We start from the raw sequence: 23,343 nt of genomic DNA, 5'->3' as shown, positions 1-23,343 counted from the left end.
AATAATAATAATAATAATAATAATAATAATAGAAATATATATGTATATATATATATATATATTATAAAATTCTTCAGTAATGATTTGATACTTCTCCTGAACGGTTAATCGGATTTTGATGATTCTTTTTAGAGTTTGTCAAAGGAATTTTTTAAAATTTAATGAACGATAAAAATGGCAAAAATTACATTACGATTTCGAGAAAACTTTTTGTGTTTGTAAAAAAATTGAGAAAAAAATCTCATCGTTGTTTGAACTTATATACATTAAAAAAATACATTGATTTTCACAAGTGAAAAATTTATTAATTTTTATAAATGAGTTTTAGAAATGTTGATTCATGTTTTATCAAAGTCTAAAATTCTTTAAAAATTTATTCTACAATCTCTACCGCTTGGATATTTTTCTAGTCTTCGTTTAGTTAGACTAAAATTAAATTTGAAACTAAAATAAGTAGTCTCATCATAGTCTAAAATTCTTCAAAAATTTATTCTAAAATCTCAACTTTTTGGATATTTTCTAGTCTTCATTTAGTTAAACTAAAATTAAATTTGAAACTAAAATAACGAAAAATAAAGTTTGCAAAATTATAAGACTATTTGAAATTCTTTTATAATAGAAGAAAATATTACAAAATTTCTATTCTAAATCAATTACTACTCTTTCTAAATTAATTTCTAAATGCAACTTTCTATAAAAGATGTCTTCAAATTTTCTCTAAATTTTTAAATGTGACTTCATATAGCTAACTCCTTCAAATTTTCTCATTTTTGAGGGTTTTTGAGCACATACAATATTATTTTAAATCCAAACAATTTTTTTGTATAAATCATTTTTATTACAAATGCGTACAATAAAAATATTGGCGTGATAAATTATAGATCATAAATTACGTATATCATATTATTATATTTATGTTTATATAATATATTTATCAAATAACTATACATATTTTAAATCAAATGTTATTAAAACTATTCGTTCACATAATTTTCATACAACTTTTTCATATCTAAAGAAGTTTGAAGACAAATATTCATTTTGTTAGAAATAAATTTTGGTCTGCCAGAAATAAGACATATATTTTTCTACAAAGAATTTTAACATTTATATATATATAAATTTATAATAAGTCTCACTCTTAAATTTCGAACTTTGAACATAGTTTTCAACCTAATAAAAAAAAATATTTTCCAAAATTCTCAAAATTATTTTCATGTATAACTAATTTTATAGATACATTTTTAAAAATCATTTCTTGCGTTTCTTGCAGCCATTTTTAACTATAAACTATATTTTTGTAAATTGGTTATTAAAATTTCAGAAACCTTAATTAAAAAAACAATCACATTAAAAAGAAATAATTTGAGCAACATTTTTTTTATTCTGAAAGTTTTGTTTAATTTTTAAAAAATATTTTAAATTACTTTGCAAGATAAAACAATAAATACTTTTTTCTGTTTTAAGTAAATTTTAACATATATTTCTTATTTAGGTTAAAAAAAAATATTTTTGGATATACAAAAATAACTCCTGGCTCTTTAAAATTTTTTCAAACTTTGAGACTTCGTTTTCAATTTTCTAATTCTTTTAATTTTCTAATTTTTTGGGTTAGCACATACGATATCTTAAATAATATTTGATCTCTCCTACTTAAACTAATTTATTTATCTTTATAATATTTAAAAAATTAAGAATATTCTATGTTTATCATATTGACCCATAATATATTTACAATTATCAAATGCACCATCCGGCAAACCATCGCCCAATTGTAATATTTAAAATACTTAAAATATTATAATACTTGATGATATTAAAATTAAAAATGACAAGTTAAAATTTATGTTTGAGACAGGTTTTAAAGTGTCATTTTAAATTTCAAGGAACTTAATATTATACTAACTATTATATAGTTGATATAATTAAATTATTTCTTATTACTAATAAGAACTCGTTCACAAAAATTAGAGGCAAGGACGAGGCTACTTTATCTATTTTAATATAAATATTTATTTATATTAAATATTATTAAAATTAATTGTATTCTACTTAAAATATAAATATACGAATTATTTGATATTAATAATATTTATCACAACTTAACTCTGATAAATATGAAAAATATTTATATTATTTATTAATAGCAGTATTTTAGCAGATTTTTGTCTGTTTTTGTATATCTTATATAAAAAATTCTTTTGTAATGCGGTATGAAAGTATAATCTTCCTAAACGATTATTCGGATTTTGATAAAACTTTCAGAAGTTTGTTAAGGAAATTTTATTTGATTTATAGAAGTATAGTTAGATTGCAGAAATACATGGAAAAAATTGCAAAAAACCGCTTATCATTGTTTGATATTTTGAAAATATTTGGGGCATTGTTTGACATTAAAAACGTTTCATATTTTCATATTTTTACCATCGGATATGGAATATTTACTCAAGTCAATAGAGCGTTTTGGATCTGAATTTTTTTTGCTGTGCTCCAATTTGTATGAAATTTTGGAATTAGGTTTATCTTACTCTCAAGTTCAAAAGTGTAAATAATTTGGATTCCTTTGCTATTTCCCGGGGGGATGACATCTCTCTCAGTGATGTAATTTCATTTTTGTGCAAATAACTAATTGGTAAATATCAGACAGGACAACGCCTGTCGGGTCATCTAGTATATATATATTTGTCTATATATATATATATATATATATATATATATATAATATAACAATAGTCCTTTAAATCAACATCAAAAGCATCATTGTATAAATAAAGTATTTTAAAAATATCTTTTGCCTTTAGAAAAGTATTTAAACAAAAATCACCTTCAAAATTGTCACTAGTGTTTTTATTTAATGATATTTTTTAACTATATTGAAAAAAATTCGTATTAAAAAGTAATAGAATAAAAAATTGAAAAATAAAAAATAAAAGAAGAAGACGAAAAGAATCTTTATTTTTTTTTGTTCTATTACTTTTTATTATTTGTTTTTATTTTAATTATATCTTTATTAAATAAATACAGTAGTTTTAAATTTTAAAGTAACTTTTGTTCGAAAAACAAAAGATATTTTTAAAATATTTTATTCATAAGTATATAATTTTTTTTTATCTTTCTATTAGATGTTTTAAAAACCTGCTTTTACATTTTTTAACTTTTAAAATACTTTTCACTTTAAATCTTATATTTTCCTATCAATTTTATTAATTAATTTAAAGCTCTAAAAATATTCACTCAAGCTCTGAAATAATTATATAAAAATCTACTGTAGAATTTTTAGCTTTGGGGCGTCTATTGGGGGTTGACAAAAAATCACGAAATATTACGCGGAGGAGGGAGGGGTATAGTAAGATATCACGTGTATTTATATTTTACTTTATATTTAAAAAAAATCCAAATATTTTCAAAAAAAAAAATTTAAAAATCACAAATTTTTCTTGTACTCGTCATATTTGATGGTAGTGGGGGGGCGGTAATTCTGATTACTTCTAATTATCACCAAGGGGGTCCAAAAATCCTTACAAACAATTGATCACGTGACTAATGGATGCCCCCTTAAAAATTCAGTGTAGTAATTACTAACATTCAACATACTTTTAGTCATAAACTTCATACAAATTTTCAGAAACGTCAAATATTTTGAAAAAAAAACACGAAATATTAAGTGGGGGAGGGAGGGCTATAGTGAGATATCACGTGTATTTATTTTTTACCTCATTTTTAAAACAAATCCAAACATTTAAAAAAAAAAAAATTTACAATTTTTTCTTTTACCTAAAAATACACGTCATATTTGGAGGCGGAGGGGGGGGGTTAGTTTTGAATATCATTACTTATCACTAAGAAGTCCAAAAATCCTTAAAAAATCGATCACGTGATTAATGGGCGCCCCCTTTGAAAATTCTTTATAATAATTCCTGGAATTTAACATACTTTTATTCATGAAAAAATTAAAATAAAAATCAAATTAAAATTTTTGAAAAAAAATTACCAGATATTAGTTGGGGGTGGAAGGGTAATAGTAAGATATCACGTGTACCTGATTTTTTAAAAATCAATCCAAGCATTTTCAAAAAAAAAAAAAAAAATTTTACCTAAAAATACACGTCATATTTGGTGGAGTAAAGGGGAAGGGGGGTAATGTTGAATATTAACACTTATCACCAAGAGGGAGAAGGGGTTCAAAAATCCTTAAAAAATCAATCACATGATTAATAGACGCCCCATTTACTAATAAGATATTAATAACACATTGTCAGCAAACTCAAAATGATTACTAACATTTAACATACTTTTATTCTCAAACTTCACAGTCTAAGCGCCACTCTGGTAAATGTTTACCCAAGTGCGTTTAGACTGTGCTGGAGCACTTTTCCAATTTTTGAAAACTATTGAAAAATGTGAAAATGCCGCCAAGCTAAGCACAGTATAAGTGAAATGTCGCACAGACTTATTTGCAAATGCGTTTAGATTGTGACTATACGGGAAGCACTTTTTAATTTGTGTAAAAAATAATTACTAACATTTAACATACTTTTTCCATAAACTTCATTCAAATTTTCAGAAACTTTAAATATTTGATCACAAACCATTCAACAAAATATTTATTCCACATCACTCACTAAATTAAAGCTACAAAAACATCCTCACACACACTACTCATTTTTTTAATCAATCTGTCCCTTATGATTCATGTACCCGTTGCCTCCGCTCTCGCCTCCGTACCGTTTTCCCGTTCCTCCTCCACCAGCTCCTGATTTGCTCCTCAATTTGGCGCAGGCCACCAGGAGGCAGGCCGTCACTGCTCCGAAGCAGGCACAGAGGGACGCCAGGGCTGCACTCAGGACCGACGTCCTTACACATGTCTGGTTGGGGGCTGGAGTCGAAGAATTCGACCCTGGTGATAGAAATAGAGGTAAATAAATTTTGTTATTTTATTAACTTCCCGAAGAAGAAGTTTATGTTTTCATAAAAAAATCCGATTCGCTAATGTTATGTTTTCTCGACGTTTCAAGCCATTCTGAATCGAATGAGACCAACATTTGGAAAAAGTATGTATGTGTGTATGTGTGTATGTGAACAGATTTTTTTTACCGTAAATCGACGTTTTCTCGAAAACGGTTGGACCGATTTCAAAAATTTAAAAGCCATTCGATGTATATCGGTGAGGACTAGCGTTTGTCAGTTTTGTGTGACGATCGCCCGAGACGTTTCTTTGTAAATAGCAGAAAAGTGAAAATTTTTTCGTCCACGTTTTAGCCCGCAATTCTTAATCGATTTTGAAAATTCAAAAACCGTTCGAAAGATATTGGTTGGGAATCGTGCTGATTAGTTTTTGGTAAAGATCGGCCGGGCCGTTTCCTTGTAATAAAGTTTAAAAAAAAAATTTCGGCGATTTTTATTATAATTTTTTTGACGATAGATACCATAGTCTTTTACTTACTAAAATATTACGGCCCTACGACAACTCGTTTAGCTTTAAAAATTCGTCAAAGTTTGCAAAAATCAGTATGGTCTTTTTGGCATTTGTCAAAATTAGACCTTTGATCGACGTTTTCTCAAAAACGCCTGAACCGATTTCAGAAATTTAAAAGCCATTTGATGTATCTCAATAAGGACTATCGTTTGTCAGTTATGTGAGACGATCTGCCAAACCGTTTCTTCGTAATTTGAAAAAAAGTGTTAAACTTTTCGTCCACATTTAAGCTCAAACTACCGAATCGATTTCAAAAAATCAAAAACTGTTCGATAGATATTAGTTGGGAATGATACTGATTAGTTTTAGGTGAAAATCTACCGAGCCGTTTTCTTGTAATTAACTGTTGAAAAAAAAATTTAAGCCGATTTTTATGGAATTTTTGTTAGCGATATATATCATGGTCTTATAGAACTTACTGTAATATTACGGCCTGACGACAAGTAGTTTAATTTTAAAAATTCATCAAAATTTGAGAAAATGAGTAGTTTTTTTGACGTTTGTTAAAATGAAAATTAGATGATTTACTTGGTATAGAGTGTTCGTTCGTTTTCAATAATGTGTAATAAATCCACTCGAAATACTTTTAATCACTCATAAATTAATTTGTTTATTGTTGATTAAATAGATTATTTACACATATCGGGAAGTTCATGTAACTTGCCTCAAGGCTAAATACCAATACCAATTAGTTTGGATTAATTTTATATAAAAATAATGTAGTAAACTTTGTTAAAAAAGCAAAACATTTATCATAAAATATTTTCACCAAATAATAATTCTTCTGCATTCTAATTTTTTCTTTTGCTATTTCCATTCGAGAATTAATATTATATCGGGTAGTTCGATTAGCATATTATTACTTTTACACAATTATATAATCGTGTAAAAGTAATAATATAATACTAAATATTTTTTGTTGCTTAAATACATTTGACGTCACTGATATATTATACACTCTAAAGTTATTTCAGGCTATGGAAAAATCAGATCAAATGTATTTTGTTTCGCGTATTGTATATTCCTGATTTACGGCCAAAGATTGTCGTAGTAGAAATATGACCCCTTACTATTCAATAAATTATACATTGGAGCTATTCACACTTGAACACAATTTCATTGTTCTGTATCTTCGAAGTAATATTCTTGTATTTTCTGAAAAAAAACGTATACTTAAAAGGTCATAAAACTGTCTGTCAGACGAGAAAGCGACAGCTTCCTTCCCAAAGCAAAAACGCAGTAACATATTTAGTACCAGTTTAGGGAAGTCGGATATGACAAATCCTGTGAAACAACTCCACTCGGATCCACTCCGAGAGAGGAGTTGTATCTGAGTGATAACTCCGGAGTGAGTTACCCATCTATATTTTATATTAATGGTATTTAACTAATTTGTTTTTTTTTGTGCAGATTGTATCTTTTACCCACCGTCTCTAGTGCTCTGGTCATCATCAGTTTCTCCTTCGCCTTCTTGCAGGACTCGAAGTGCTTGGAAAAGGCTGATGTTTTCTGATAATTTATTACTATTGTCCTTGCTGGTGCCATCACCACCATTACCATCTGATAATGGTGATTGTCCTTGATCAGAAGTTGGTGGTATGGAGGTCGTGGAACCGATGAGGGAACGTTTTTGCAGAATTTTGGTGTTTCTCCAGTGACAGGGCTGAGTCTAAGGAATAGAGGTCAGTGAAATATTTATTGAAGTAAAACTTCTTTAGGCGCGATATGGTGTAAAAATTCATTAGGCGCGACACGGGTGTAAATCCGTACAAATGCAACGAAAACGCCAACGTGTAGTTGAACACTACGACGCCGTAAGCGCTGATGTCGCGAGTATCCACTCCCGTCATGTCATGCGTAAGTCGAGCGCTAAACCCTAAACCCTATATGAACTTGCATTAATTGAATCACGTTTTTTTTACAAAGAAGAGGTTGCTGTATTATGTCCTCATGGAATAAGACTTTTCTTGTGTCATGGAATATAATAAATTTATATTGAATCTCGGTGAAGACAAAATATATCTACTGCCACGGATATTTATGTAGGTTGCCATGCGACATATCAACAATCATACATTCGTCAGCAGTTTCACAAAAATCGGTTTTTTGATACCGGGGCTTTGCCGTATGAAATAATTTTAGTTCTGAATAAATTTTACATAATAACAACTAATATTGATGTGAGTGATGGCTTAGCTAATGGTTGTGTAGGAAAATTAGTGTACATGGAACGTGGCGATAATGATGAACTTCTACGTTTATGTTTTGATTTCCTGGTAAGATAGGTAACAAAATTAGAAGAAAGCTTTACATCATATTCAAACTCTTATTATCAGTAGGACAGCTGTGCCGATGCTCAGGAGATCTTATTATTATTAAAAGATGATTTTTAAAATTCAAATATGATGTTTTTTTTATTTTATCTTAATTGCCTACTCAACAATATTAAAGTTTTACTTCAATCGCGTGTGATCCTTACGCGCACTCTTTTTTAATATATATATTATATATATATATATATATATATATATATATATATATATATATATATATATCTTCAACAATGTTTCAACGTCGAAAAAACTATCAAGATATATATCTTATATATAAAAATGGAGCTCTCGATAAAATGATCCGCTAAAACGGCTAAACCGATTTGGCCAGTCTTAGTCTTGAAAAATTCGTGCTAATCAGTAAGTTGTGGGAAAGGTGAGATATTATTTCAAAATCGCGTAGAAACTTTACATTTTTAATTTTAAATTTTTGTAGAAGCGTAATTTGAATAAAACAATGGACGGTGGCTAATACGTCAAATGTCAAACGTTTTTGACAGATGATGGTTCATTACGTTTAACAGGATGTTTTACGTGAATATTATTTAATTATGATTAAATTGTAGTAAGTAATTTTGTTAGTAGTTTTATTTATATACAAAAAAAAACGTTTTGATGTAAACAAATTGACGGCTTAAAATATTTTTAAAATATAAAGCGTTGTATACAGTTATGAAATTATAGTATGTTATTTCTTAATATTCGTACTAAATTATAAAAATATGAAATCAAATGTTTCTAACAGAAAAAACTAAAAAATTGCAATGCACACTTGCATATTCTTTTTTATTAGTTGCGAATCGACGGTTGGATATGATATGAGAAGTACTTTTGAAAAATGTTTTAAAAATATACAATATTATACTAGAGCTATGAAATTTTAGTATGTTATTACCTAATATATGTACTCAATTATAAAAATATAAAATCATATGATCGTCTAACAAAATAAGCTATAAATGTGCAATTTTGTAAACAAATGCACTCTTGGAATAGTTGCAAGTCCACGGTTTGATGAGTATTTTGAAAAATATTTAAAAATATAAAACGTTATACTAGAGGTACAAAATTTTAGTATATTATTTCTTAATATGTGTACCAAATTATAGATATAAAATCTCACATATTTCTTACAAAAACAGCTATAAATTTGCAATTCAGTAAAATCATGTAATAGGGCTGCAAGTTTTACTACAAACTCAACAATATCAAGTTTTTTGAAATGTTAATATGAAAATGCATTTTTTGGCACTCTTTTTTTGCAAATAATATTTTTCTCAAACACGGTACTCTGAAAGATTTCATTTTATAATTATACACTCATTGGTATTTATACAACATTTTCTAGGTATATTATTTTTTATTTATGTTACTTAAATTCAGAACCTAAATTTGGTATCGATAAAAGAAGATTGTCATAATAACATTTTGTCGAATAACATTTTCCCAGTTATAATTTCCCAGAATTTATCGAAGAATAGATAGTAATATATCAAGGTCCGGGTTAAAATGGTCCACCACCGATGTGTCAAAAAACATAAAGTTAAGCATTGTTTAGCAACAATATTTGAAAGTAGAGGGAAAATGATGTATGACCAGCTATAACCTTGATTCTCACGACTTTGCTATCGAGAGATAAACGATAATCTTAGAAAATCCATAATAAACGTATTTTCTTCCGTTGGTAGTTTTTTAGTATTAGTTTAAAAATGTATTATTATGTAAAATACCTTAAAATTAAAATAAGACGTTAACCTGTTTACCACTTGGCCGATCCCAAGTTACTCCGCCTATAGAGTTAAAGGTCTATATAACAAATTTTGGAAAGACATCATAAAAGCACATTTCTACAATTTTGAAGTAGCTGACAGTTTTACTGAACGTAGTCAGATAATTGTTCGTTTTAAAATGTGTTATTTGTTGTGATATAATTGTTTGGTTTTTACAATATAATTAATATTGGCTCAAAGTCAAATTGGACCTCTGTGCTTCACCCTGCCCTACATATATTTTTTTTATTGAATTTATTTTAATTCATCGAATGTTACTTGAAACTTTTTAAAAAGCAGGTCAAAAGAAGTACTTAATTCATTTTCTATCTCTCCTCGCAGAAATTTGAATTTTTTTATAGGCTCAATAGTATTATTTACATTATACACAAAATCCAGAATCCAAAAAGAATCTGAAAAACTTGAAGCGTAATCAATAGTCGAAAGACCAAAAAAGACTTGGAATGGATTATACCACGTTTTCTATAGAAAGTGTATAAAACTTCTAGGTTGATTGTATTGACAAAATATAGACAAACTAATGGGGTTTATTGTTTTTTATAATACCTCATTGTATATAGCAATCAAAAACAACATCCTTATACACTAAACGTATTAATATTTTTGATTCTCTACAAATTGTTTAGAATATACTTCACTCAGGCAAAACAACGTTTGCCGGGTCAGCTAGTATATATGTATAAGTATTATGACCGGAATAACCTCCTAAACCGAAACCGAATCCTAAACTAGATAACCGATTTTTAAATTTTATTACCCCTGGTTTGCATTTATATTCAACTTAGGTTATAGGCAACATTAAAACTCCTGCTTTATATTTGAATTATTAAAATTTTAAAAACTTTTATTAATTGTGACAGAAAGATAACAAAACACTATGACAATTATTGATGTTTCTGGAAATTGAAAACTATTTCTTCCCCTCTGTACATTTTTACGCTTTCAATTATGTTTATAATTAATTTCAATTAAGGAATACATACCAATAATGAAATCAAAATCATAAATATTAAAATTACTCAAATTCTTAACAATTTAAAAAATCAATTTTTCATACCGGACATCGACCATGGCACATTCTAACATCGCATTCTATATAAAGAGCTGGAGAACCGGTAAATCTGAAGGTTTTCATATAAGCAAAGACCTGGAAAATAAAAATGATTAAAAATCAAATTTAGAAATTAGATTTCTAATAATCATTGACAAATATTTTTAGTAATTAATTACTTACCTGTGTTTCAAACACACCACTATCAGACCAAGAGCCTCTAAACCTTGATATAAGTTTGTCGTCTACTGGACAACTAAAAATTAAATATAATATGAATGTATTTGTAAAAAATAATAAAACAATTTTTAGTATTTTTTATAAAAATATTATTAACTTACCCATGTTCGTCTATCATTTGAATTCTTTTATTAGCTCCATTATGGGCGTAGCAATCGTTGACGACCAAATCAAAACCATCTAAAATAATAAAATTTTATTCTAAACATTTGGCTTTAAATATTTTTTTAGCATATAATTAATATGGAAATTATCATTTGTTCAAAAATTTATAAGAAAAAAGTTGTAAGTTTTAAGTTACTTAAACTGTAAAATAAATTTGTTCAAAATCGCAAAATTGTAAGTATTGAATGTTGCCCAATTTACAAAAGATTTCTTTGGTCATAAACCTAGATATATATTTCAACTTATTTTTTTTATTTGTTTTCTGGCTTACCATATTTGCTTCTCATATAAATAATTAAAGTTAAGGGGTCCCCGACCCTAACCGGCCCTGCAACACGAGCCCCTGTAGTTCCATAACCGCTCCTAATTTCCATATAACATTCTGGAGGTGATAAAGTGAAAACTACTGGATTTCCAGTAGCTACCCTAAAAAATAAAAAAATAGATAAAAATTATTATACAAAAAAAAACTAATAAATCCAAAAATTTTATATTTTAATAATTAATTTAATAATAATTAGATATTAAATTTATATTAGGAATATTAATATACAAATAATATGATGATTCTAAGAATAAATATATGAATTAAAATAGATTTTTTTTATTAAAATTTAAATATTTGAAATTCATATTAAAATTATATTTCCAACTATTTTTAGTTACTACTTGTGTTTTTAAAATATACTATTATATTTATATTAAATAATTTTTAATACATTTTACTTCTAACTAATAGATCTATTGAATTTATGAGGCAATTCTGCCATAACAGAGCTCAATAAACAGATCTTATGCTTGTTTATTGGTAGTGAAAACCGTAAAAATGTCTATACTATTTATTCGAGTATTATTATATTTACAAATACTGTTATATACTCTCGTACTATTATATACACGAATACTATAACTCATTCACGTATTTTATTATATTTACAAACATTGTTATATACTCTCGTACTATTATATACACGAATACTATAACTCATTCACGTATTTTATTATATTTACAAACATTGTTGTATACTCTCGTACTATTATATACACGAATACTATAACTCATTCACGTATTTTATTATATTTACAAACATTGTTGTATACTCTCGTACTATTATATACACGAATACTATAACTCATTCACGTATTTTATTATATTTACAAACATTGTTATATACTCTCGTACTATTATATACACGAATACTATAACTCATTCACGTATTTTATTATATTTACAAACATTGTTATATACTCTCGTACTATTATATACACGAATACTATAACTCATTCACGTATTTTATTATATTTACAAACATTGTTGTATACTCTCGTACTATTATATACACGAATACTATAACTCATTCACTTATTTTATTATATTTACAAACATTGTTATATACTCTCGTACTATTATATACACGAATACTATAACTCATTCACGTATTTTATTATATTTACAAACATTGTTATATACTCTCGTACTATTATGTACACAGATACTCATTCTATAGTAATAATAGTAAAAACGTAATAATAGTACGAGAGTATATAACAGTGTTCGTAAATATGATAAAATTCGAGAATGAGTAGTAGTATTTGTGTATATAATAGTACGAGAGTATATAAAGTGTTTGTAAATATAATAGTACTCGAATAAATAATAGTATTCGTATATATAATAGTACGAGAGTATATAACAGTGTTTGTAAATATAATATAATACAAGAATAATTAATAGTATTTGTGTATATAATAGTACACAAATATAAGTTTAAACAAGCATAAGGTACCGTTGCCATGACGACGATGTGCTAAGAGCTTTGTTATGGCAGAATTGACCCGTTAATATTTGTTTTAGAGATTTCGTATTTAAAAATAATTAATAATCATTTTAATATGAAGTCTAAGGAAAAAACTTTGTTCTACATATTCCTCATTTTAGTAGTTTTTTTATAAATATGTAAATTATAATTTAGTATATTATTTTTACTTACTCTACGTCTAAAAAGGGAAAAGTAACAGTTTTCCAAAAGTCATAACCATATTCGCAAGTTACTTTAAAATGCTCATCAAATTCTTCCTCGATTAAAGGATTATACTGGACAGTCACTGTGTTCCACATGAAATTTTTCTAAAAAAAAAAATAACACACATATAAAAAAAATTCACACTCATTCAAATTATATAATAATGAAACATAATGTATATTAATAATAATATAAAGAAATACGAAAATGCGAACATTAATTAACATTAACTAATTTGTAATAAACGAGTTGATTTGTCTTGAATTTGGTAACAATACTTCTGAAAATATGATCGTTAAAATAATATTAATTTATCCATCGGCAAGCCTTAGTCAATAATATTTTTTTTAATAATGATTTTTAAATGACAATAATAATAACACACAAAAAAATCACACTAATTCAAATCAATAATAATAAAACATAATAAAAGACATGCAAAAAATTGCAGTACAATTATTCGAGCTTAGAAATCAAATTATTTTTAATCAGTTTAATTACCTTGAATTTGGTAACAATATTTATAGAAATATTTTTGTTAAAATAATATTTATTTATTCACAAGCAAGCCTTAGTAAATAATTTTTTTTAACACTGACAAAACACTAATAATAATTATTATTATTAAAATGACAATGATAATCAAAATTTAATATAAAAACATTCAAATTTATATTGAATTAAAATTAAAAATCACTTGGCTTCCATACAACTTGGCCTATCGCTTTGTGTAATTAAACAATTTTAATTATATAAATAATTCTAATATATAATGCTTTAGTTATCAAATAATTATCATTAAACATATATATGTATATGTGTATAAATTTATATTAATTTATTTTTTACCGTAGGATTTTTCCTATTGTCTTCATGATGTGTATTTTTGCCCAAAGTTCCACATCGATTTAGTTGGATATAAAATTCGTAGTAATCTCTTCCTGTTCCATTTATGTACATACAATCAGGATCATAGGCATAACCTGAAAAATACATTTATATTTATTAACTTCCCGAAGGAGAAGTTTATGTTTTCATCAAAAAATCCGAATCGCTAATTTTATGTTTTCTCGACGTTTCAAGCCATTCTGAATCGAATGAGACCAAATTTGGAAAAAGTATGTGTGTGTGTGTGGGTGTGTGTGTAGTGTGTGGTGTGTGTGTGAACAGATTTTTGCCGTAAATCGACGTTTTCTCCAAAACGGTTAGACCGATTTCAAAAATTTAAAAGCCATTTGATGTATCTCGATGAGGACTATCGTCTCTGAGTTTTGTGCGGCGATCGGCCGGGCCGTTTCTTTGTAAATTGCAGAAAAGTGAAAAATTTTTCGTCCACGTTTTAGCCCGGAATTCTGAATTGATTTCGAAAATTCAAAAACCGTTCGAAAGATATTGTTGGGAATCGTGCTGATTAGTTTTTGGTAAAGATCGGCCGGGCCGTTTTCTTGTAATAAAGTTTTTAAAAAAAATTTCGACGATTTTTATGATTATTTTTTGACGGTAGATACCACAGTCTTCTAGGTCATACTAAAATATTACGGCTCTACGACAACTGGTTCAGCTTTAAAAATTCGTCAAAGTTTGCAAAAATCAGTATGGTCTTTTTGGCATTTGTCAAAATTAGAATTTTGATCGACGTTTTCTCAAAAACGCCTGAACCGATTTCAGATATTAAAAAGCATTTGATGTATTTCGGTGAGGGCTATCGTTTCTCAGTTTTGTGCGACGATCGACCAAACCGTTTCTTTGTAATTTGAAAAAAAGTGTTGAACTTTTCGTCCACATTTACGCCCATCCTACCGAACCGATTTTAAAAAATCAAAAACTGTTCGAAAGATATTAGTTGGGAATGATGCTGATTAATTTTAGGTGAAAATCTACCGAGCCGTTTCTTGTAATTAACTGTTGAAAAAAAGTGTTAAATTTTCGTCCACATTTACGCCCATCCTACCGAACCGATTTTAAAAAATCAAAAACTGTTCGAAAGATATTAGTTGGGAATGATGCTGATTAGTTTTAGGTGAAAATCTACCGAGCCGTTTTCTTGTAATTAACTGTTGAAAAAAAGTGTTAAATTTTCGTCCACATTTACGCCATCCTACCGAACCGATTTTAAAAAATCAAAAACTGTTCGAAAGATATTAGTTGGGAATGATGCTGATTAATTTTAGGTGAAAATCTACCGAGCCGTTTTCTTGTAATTAACTGTTGAAAAAAAGTGTTAATTTTCGTCGACATTTAAGCTCATCCTACCGAACCGATTTTAAAATATCAAAAACTGTTCGAAAGATATTAGTTGGGAATGATACTGAATAATTTTAGGTGAAAATCTACCGAGCCGTTTTCTTGTAATTAACTGTTGAAAAAAAGTGTTAAATTTTCGTCGACATTTAAGCTCACCCTACCGAACCGATTTAAAAATATCAAAAACTGTTCGAAAGATATTACTTGGGAATGGTACTGATTAATTTTAGGTGAAAATCTACCGAGCCGTTTTCTTGTAATTAACTGTTGAAAAAAAAATTTAAGCCGATTTTCATGGAAATTTTTTTGGCGATATACATCATGGTCTTATAGAACTTACTGTAATATTACGGCCTAACGACAAGTAGTTTAATTTTAAAAATTCGTCAAAGTTTGCTAAAATTATTATCGTTTTTTTTAAAGTAGGATTAATGAAGTATATTATTTACACATTTTTTTGATTAAGTCGATTATTTACACATTTCGGGAAGTTCATGTAACTTGCCTCAAGGCTAAATACCAAACCAACTAGTTAAATTATATATTTGATTAATAAATTAATCATATGTATTAATAACATAAATCGAGAATTATAAACATATTAATTGATTTCTTTTCGAAATCTCAACTTTTGCTGATATAAGAAACGTTACAATCATAGCAATCGACTTTATAAACTGAATCATTGTACAATTTTTTGATTTTAATATCATTATGAAAGTTAAAAATCAAGAATAAAATCTTTTTTAGATAATATTTTGTTGAAGAAATAAAAATAATGCTACATACTGAAACCCTATGATTTATTTACCCTTATTACGCTTTTAGTTCTTACATTTTTATCATTTTGTTTTTGAACCAAAAAACGTTTTTATTAAAAAAAGTAATTTTTTTCTTGATTATTTCTAGGTTTGTCGAAAACCTTTTTTGTAAAAATGGTTTCATTTAAAATAAACGTTCACTAAAATGAAATTATAAATTACTTAAGATTTATTATTAAAAATAACTCAAGGTAAAGATTTACTGTTATTTGTACAGTAAATTACTGGAAATTTTAAATTCAAATGTCTGAACTAATTTTTTTTTATTAACTTTACGTATGCAAGTTATAGTAATAGCAAAAAAATCGAAAATGAAAATTTTTATATATCTTTACGTTTCAAAACCTTCTGAACATTTTGGCATTCCTTAGAAGAAATGGATGTATGTATGTGTATGTGTGCGTGTATGTATGTATGTTCGGATACAAATAGTCGACGATTTCGGGAACACGGATCAACCGATTTGAATAATCCAAAAAAACATTCGATTCGTATTGATAAGGACAGGTGCTGATTAGTTTTTGGCGAAGCAGGTCTAGCTGTTCCGAAGATACGGGGCAAAAAGTGCTGAAAACGGTAACTCAGTTTTTAAGATTTGAATAATTCAAAAAACATTTTATTTGTATTGACTAAATGAAGAACTGTTCAAATTTTTGGAAAGGCAGGTCCAACGACTTTGGAGATATGGAGGAAAAAGTAAAAAAATGAGCCATTTGGCGGTCAAATATGATCATTAGACATATGCACATCAAATTATCAGATATTTTATAGAGATTTTAACAATAAGTATTAATTTTGTTTACATTCCTATGAATTCCGTTACAATGTTTATTCGTTAGACGGCGACGCGGCGCTTACGCGCTTCGATATTTCGTCTTGATGCGGTTAAAGCAGTACGATTGCTTTGAAAAAAAGTTCATAATTTCCAAAATATTTCAAAATAAATGATTTAAGATAGAATGATTTAATATGGTTCGAAATTCTATTAAGTTTCAAATCATTGATCAACTTTTATTGATTTTTATTTTTAATTACTCGAATTTTGAGTTGCGGTACGGGAAGTTCCAGCAATTTGCCTTAAGGCACGATACCCTAATTGCCTTAAGACAGAATTCCACTTACAGCTAGTTTCTATCTTGTTTGCTAAATTTATTTATCATCCAGGAGGCCTTGGACGTCTGGACAAAAACCTGTAAATGTGCAGCAAATTTCTAGAAATAACCTTAAGAAAGATTTATTTTAATACTCCTATGTTTTATAGTAAAAAAACGCTAAGATCGCAAATAATAGGTTGTCAAATATCTCCCTTCCGCCTTTTTGTATTAAACCAAGAGCAAAAAAGCGGAAGGAAGATATTTGACAACCTAATATAAACCTAATCCATAGTGTAGTCCCAAATTCGATCAATACTTCGGCCAGATCGATATCAAGCAGTATAATATTATTTATGAGTAATCATGCTTGTTGTAATCTCTCGCTAAATTTCCATGACAACCATCGAGGATAATTTCTATATTATACAGTACTCCATATGATATGATATCTATCTATTATTTTTATTTGTTGAATTGAAATGTGAACCAGTGAGACTGATTATGAGAATGTCGAACAGCAATTGTTTTGGCACGGTTGGTCATCAGGACAGAACCTGGAAAGAGAATCAAATCAAGTCGACTGTCGTCTTCACTTGATAACAACTTTGTTAACAAGTGGAACAATACAAGACATGTAATGTTACGAATATAACACAATCATATGAGAATAATTCTGCGACAAGAGTTAAGTAAGCGAATGCAACGACGACGACGAGGATAATAGACACAGAGTTGGTGCTACTTTTTATTACTCTCAATTTTTCTGACAAATGTGAGGCAGAATTGGATATTTTTTGGAATAATGGTTTTGTAGCAGCCGAATATAGCAATTTTTTATGGACAGAGTTGGTGCGACTTTTTATTACTCTCAATTTTCCTGAGGCAGAATTGGATGTTTTTCTGGAATAATGGTTTTGTAGCAGCCGAATAAAGCAATTTTCTATGAAATATGTTATATGGACTTAGGGTTGGTGCTATTTGTTCTATGCTGTCTCTAACTATTTTCTGTGAACAGATTAGCTAGATGTAGATTTGCTGCGATTATTTGAAGGTTTTCAGAAATCGGAAAAGCCTTTGAAAACCGAGAAAAGTCTCCATGACCCTGGAAAATTCTTTAGAACAAAGCCTCTGGAAATCTGACAAAGCCTTCAGAATCGAGAGAAAGTCTTCAGAAACCGGACGAAGCCTTCGGGAAACCGGACAAAGCCTTTGAAAATCGAACGAAGCCTTCGGAAACCGGACAAAGCCTCCGAAAACCGGACAAAGTCTTCGAAAATTAGACAATTTCCTCAGAAAAACCGGAAGAAGCCTTCAAAAACTGGACAATGTCTTAGAAACCGGATAAAGCCTCTAGAAACCGGACAAAGTCTTCGAAAACCGGACAAAGCCTTTGAAAATCGAACAAAAAGCCTTCAGAAATCGGACAAAGCCTTCGAAAACCGGACAAAGCCTTCGGAAATCGAACAAAAAGCCTTCAGAAATCGGACAAAGCCTTCGAAAACCGGACAAAGCCTTCAGAAACCAGACAATGTCTTTAGAAACCGAACAAAGAATTCAGAAACCGGACAAAGCCTTCGGAAACCGGACAAAGTCTTTAGACACCGGACAAACCCTTCGGAAACCGGACAAAGCCTTTGGAAACCGCACAAGGCCTTCGGAAATCGGACAAACCATTAGGAAACCAAACAAAATCTCTGGAAACCGAAAAAAGCCTATGGACAAAACCTTTGGAAACAATGGACCTTTGGACAATGTCTTGAGAAGCCGGACAAAGCCTTCGAAAACCGGGCAAAGCTCTGGAAAACCGGAAAAATCCTTTGGAAACCGGACAAAGTCTTTTGAAACCGGACAAAGCTTTCGGAAACCAGACAAAACCTTTGGAAACGGGACAAAGCCTTCGAAAACTGGATAATAGCTTCAGAATTCGGACAAGACCTTTGAAAACCTGACAAAACTTTAGGAAACCGGACAAAGCCTTCGGAAACCAAACAAAGCCTCCGAAAACCGGACAAAGTCTTCAGAAATCGGACAAAAACTTCGAGACAAAGCCTTTGGAAACCGGACAAAGCCTCAAAAAACCGGACAAAGCCTATAAAAAACCTTCAGAAACTTCACAAAGTCTTTAAAGACTGAACAAATACGCAACACATTCAAGACTTATTTTGTTTATTTTTTAATCAGCTAAGACGTTTCTTCATATTCACGTTTCTTCAGTACAAAAGTTTCACATTTGTTATTTGATTTCTTCAATAATATTACAACAAAACGAGAAAACTTGTACCAGCTCCAAATCTAGCACACTTTATGAAAAAAAGAAATATTACAATTATGGAAATAGAAACATTAACATACATACATACTTGGATGCATTAGTTTATATAAACATACATGCATAAATGCATAGACGATGTACCAGACAGGAAAAATAATAGAAATATTGTATGCACTAGTTAATGCATTTCAATATTGACAGAATTGATGACTTATATGATAAGAAGAAAAATTATTATCAGAATGGAATTTATTAAAAAAAACTGATCATGTGAAATATTTTCTACATAAATAAGGAATAGTATTTATAAAAGCCTGGATTCTAAAGCAATATCTAAACTAGTCTTAAGGCAAATTGCTGGAACTTCCGGATCAAAAATTATTATTTTTTTAAAAACGATTAACATTTTTGAATAAAAATTACTATGAAAAAATTAGATTTTTGAGAAACAATAAATTTTTGACAAAAATTCACTTTTTTTGAAAAAAGACTTTTTGAAGATAAATTTATTTTGACATATTTTGGAAATTCAGAACCTTTTTTCAAAGCAATCGTACTGCTTTAACTGCATAGAGGCAAAATGTCAAAGCGCGTAAGCGCCGCGTCGCCCTCTAACGAATAAACATTCTTACGGAACCCATAGGAATGTAAACAAAATTTATACTCATTGTTAAAATCTCTATGAAATATCTGATAATTTGATGTGCTACGTGTGTTCAAAAAGTACCCGGAATTACTAATAATAAATTTCGCGGGTCTGGAGTGTCTGATTGTCAAAATTTTTTTTTATTGTGTTGGTACATGCCCCTAAAGTATGATGAAATTTTCAGCTATATTCACTGTTTACTTTGTCTGTGGTAGTCGCTAAGGTTCCGACGTGTTTTTCTGAGCTCGGCGATTTTACAATGGAAGAATTGAAAAGTCAAAGAATTGTATTAAATTTGCGTAAAAAAAATGAAATAAAGTGTTGCAAAGTGCAAAAATTCACCAGATATGGCTCCGTGTGACTTTTTCCTATTCCCAAAGTTGAAGAGACCCATGAAAGGACGGCGGTTTCCTCGATGAAGAAAATCGCTGAGAGTGCTCAAGGACATATCAAAAAGTGAATATCAAGGGTGCTTCGAAAATTGGAAAAAACGCTGGCATAAGTGTATATATCTGGGGGGGACTACTTTGAAGGGGACCACATTAATGTAGACGAATAAATAAATATTTTTTTGAAAAAACGAAAATTCCGGGTACTTTTTGAACAGACCTTGTATGTCTAATGATCATTTTTAACTGCCGAATGGCATTTTTTTTACTTTTTTCATTAGATCTCCGAAACCACTAGATCTGCCTTCATGAAAAATAAGTTGTTCATCTTGTTGATACAAGTAAAACGTTTTTTAAATTACTCAAATCGGACGCTCCGTTCTCTTAAAACCTGAGTTACCGTTTTTGCCACTTTTTGCCCCATATCTTCGGAACAGCTGGACCTGCCATTGCCAAAAATCAAAAATCGCGCATCTTCCTATCAATAGGAATCGAATGTTTTTTGAACCATTCAAATCGGTTGATCCGGCGCCCGAAAACGTTGACGAAAAATTGTATCCGCACATACATACATACACGCACACACACACATACATCCATTTTTTCTAAGGTATGCCAAAATGTTCTGAAGGTTTTAAAACGTAAATATATATAAAAATTTTCATTTTTTATTATTTTGCGATTACTATAACTTGCCCTACGGGAAGTTAATAAACATTAGAAAATGTGGATAACAAACTAATGGTGTATGGCAAATTGCTGGAACTTTCTATACTGTATATTAAAATGGTGAATTTGATGAAAATATTGCTAAAATGTCGTTTTTCCTGTTTCTTTTTATTTAATTACAATATTTATTACAACTCTTTAATAATTTAACATCCAGCAATAATAATAAATAATAATATAAATTTAAATAAAAAGAGTACAAAATAAAGAATAGTATTTTCATTAAAATGATATCCGTAGTATGATGATCTAATATAAAATAAAAGCAAATAATAATAATAATGATAAAATTAATAAATAGAATAAATAAAATGTCTGAATAATAAAATAATACTAGAAAAACAATAAAGTGGAATAAAAACAATACTATGAAAGATAATAATGAATATAACAAAATAACAATATTAAAAATAATAAGATAATGACAATAACAATAACAATAATAATACGTTTAAAAATTTCCTGAAAATTTAATAATTACTTACCGGCTGAGTATAGAAGTCCAGTAAATGATCCATTGAAGCCTACACGAATTTTCATGTAATCATCTTGACATTCTGCTTCGATATCTAAAATAAAAAGAAGAAATAGCAATGTTTAATTTTATGATTTAATTGAAAGCGAGATTCTCAGTATCAAAATAAACAGTTGAAAATTTTGTATAAATATCCGAATATAAATTTCGGTTGATTAAATCGATTATTACAGGTATCGAGAATTTTTTTTGCAACCTTAAGGGTCACAACTCGTGTGAAATTTTCAAAAAATCGAATTTTCAATTTTTCCATATTTCGGTATTTTCCATATTACACCTTTAAAAATAACATATTAAAATTTCAAAACGATATCTCAAATAGTTTTTGAGTTACAGCCATTTAAAAAGTATACATATAGTATACAGTACAACGATCATTTTATCTCTAAACACGTTTTTCTCGAAACAGCATTTTCCGAATTTGCTGCAGCGATTACTCAAAAACAAATGATTCGATCACTATCAATTTTTTTTACATGTTCTATATTTAGTTCTCCGTAAAATGAATTATCGATTTTTTAATCGAATCAAAAATCGAATTTTGGCAGTCCAAAAACGATCAAAATTTTGGGTAAAATTTGACTTTTTTTCTAAAAACGCCGTCATTTTGTCAATTTTTGTTTTTTTTTCTTTATTGTAGGTCATTTTACAGACAATATTATCTAGTTTAACAAGTTTTTTTTTTAATTTCATCTATGTAGAAGGCTGGAATCACTGCAGTAGTGAAGGGCCTTTGGAGATCGACGATAACTTAAAAAATATTTAATTTTTTTCTTCAAAAATTTTACTATGTATTCTTAAAACATGTGTAAATATATTCTTAAAATTTTGAAATGATTGATAAAGTATTTTTTTTAATTTAAATTCCCAAAAATCACCTTTTTTTGGCGGTTACACTAGTTGTGTCCGGTAAGGCAAAATGCCACTTTCCATTAGAACAGTAATCACTCTTATTAAATTATTAAAATATAATAAACATGCATAGCAAATTTTTTTGTTTTTATTGAATTACAATCTGTCTTTACAAAATGGAAGACATTCAGTAATTTCGATGATATATGAAATATTAAACCTTAGATCTAAAAGGTTACCCAGTAGTAAGCCTATTCAATTTTGATGTATTGAATTTAAATAATGTGATTATATAGAGTAAACTTAAAAATAAAATAATCGATGAGGTAAATGAGTATAAATTGCGAATTATAACAACAAATTAAAAAAAAAGACAAAACTAATAAACTAAACATAATAAAAATAAATAAAAATATAAATAAACAACTAAATGAGTAGTACTGCTAATTAGAATGAATATATTAGATATTTATGTGGAGGTCAAGGTCGGATCCGTTGAGGGGGCATAGCAAATTGGTATATTTATTTTTCTACTCACGTTGCCACCCTGGTATTATAAACCGATACCGCCTATAATCCCTCTCCCAGCCCTCAACGCAGCAGCATGTGGCGGAGCCCTCCATAGTTGCTCTAAGGAACTCCCGCCTCCCGGTATCAGCTCCAGCTACAGCTCCAACTCCTG

The 23,343-nt window shown here is 28.7% G+C and overlaps 1 protein-coding gene across 1 annotated transcript; it reads right to left on the bottom strand.

Annotated features, from left to right (window-relative positions):
• Positions 1-4,667: 4,667 nt before the first annotated feature.
• LOC113389606 lies at positions 4,668-23,284 on the bottom strand. Its single transcript, XM_026626626.1, has 10 exons — positions 23,200-23,284; positions 21,760-21,843; positions 13,929-14,062; positions 13,047-13,183; positions 11,327-11,481; positions 10,992-11,070; positions 10,834-10,906; positions 10,657-10,746; positions 6,905-7,145; positions 4,668-4,897 (listed from the first exon to the last, which is right to left on the bottom strand). The coding sequence occupies exons 1-10, from the start codon at positions 23,282-23,284 to the stop codon at positions 4,668-4,670; spliced, it is 1,308 nt and encodes a 435-aa protein (XP_026482411.1).
• Positions 23,285-23,343: the final 59 nt, after the last annotated feature.

This window comes from Ctenocephalides felis, unplaced genomic scaffold, assembly GCF_003426905.1.
Source record: "Ctenocephalides felis isolate EL2017-DRISC unplaced genomic scaffold, ASM342690v1 CF-g0.4_SCAFFOLD_03573, whole genome shotgun sequence".
NCBI lineage: Eukaryota > Metazoa > Arthropoda > Insecta > Siphonaptera > Pulicidae > Ctenocephalides > Ctenocephalides felis.
Note: the sequence above shows the minus strand (reverse complement) of the source record. Positions and strands in the feature narration are given on the sequence as shown.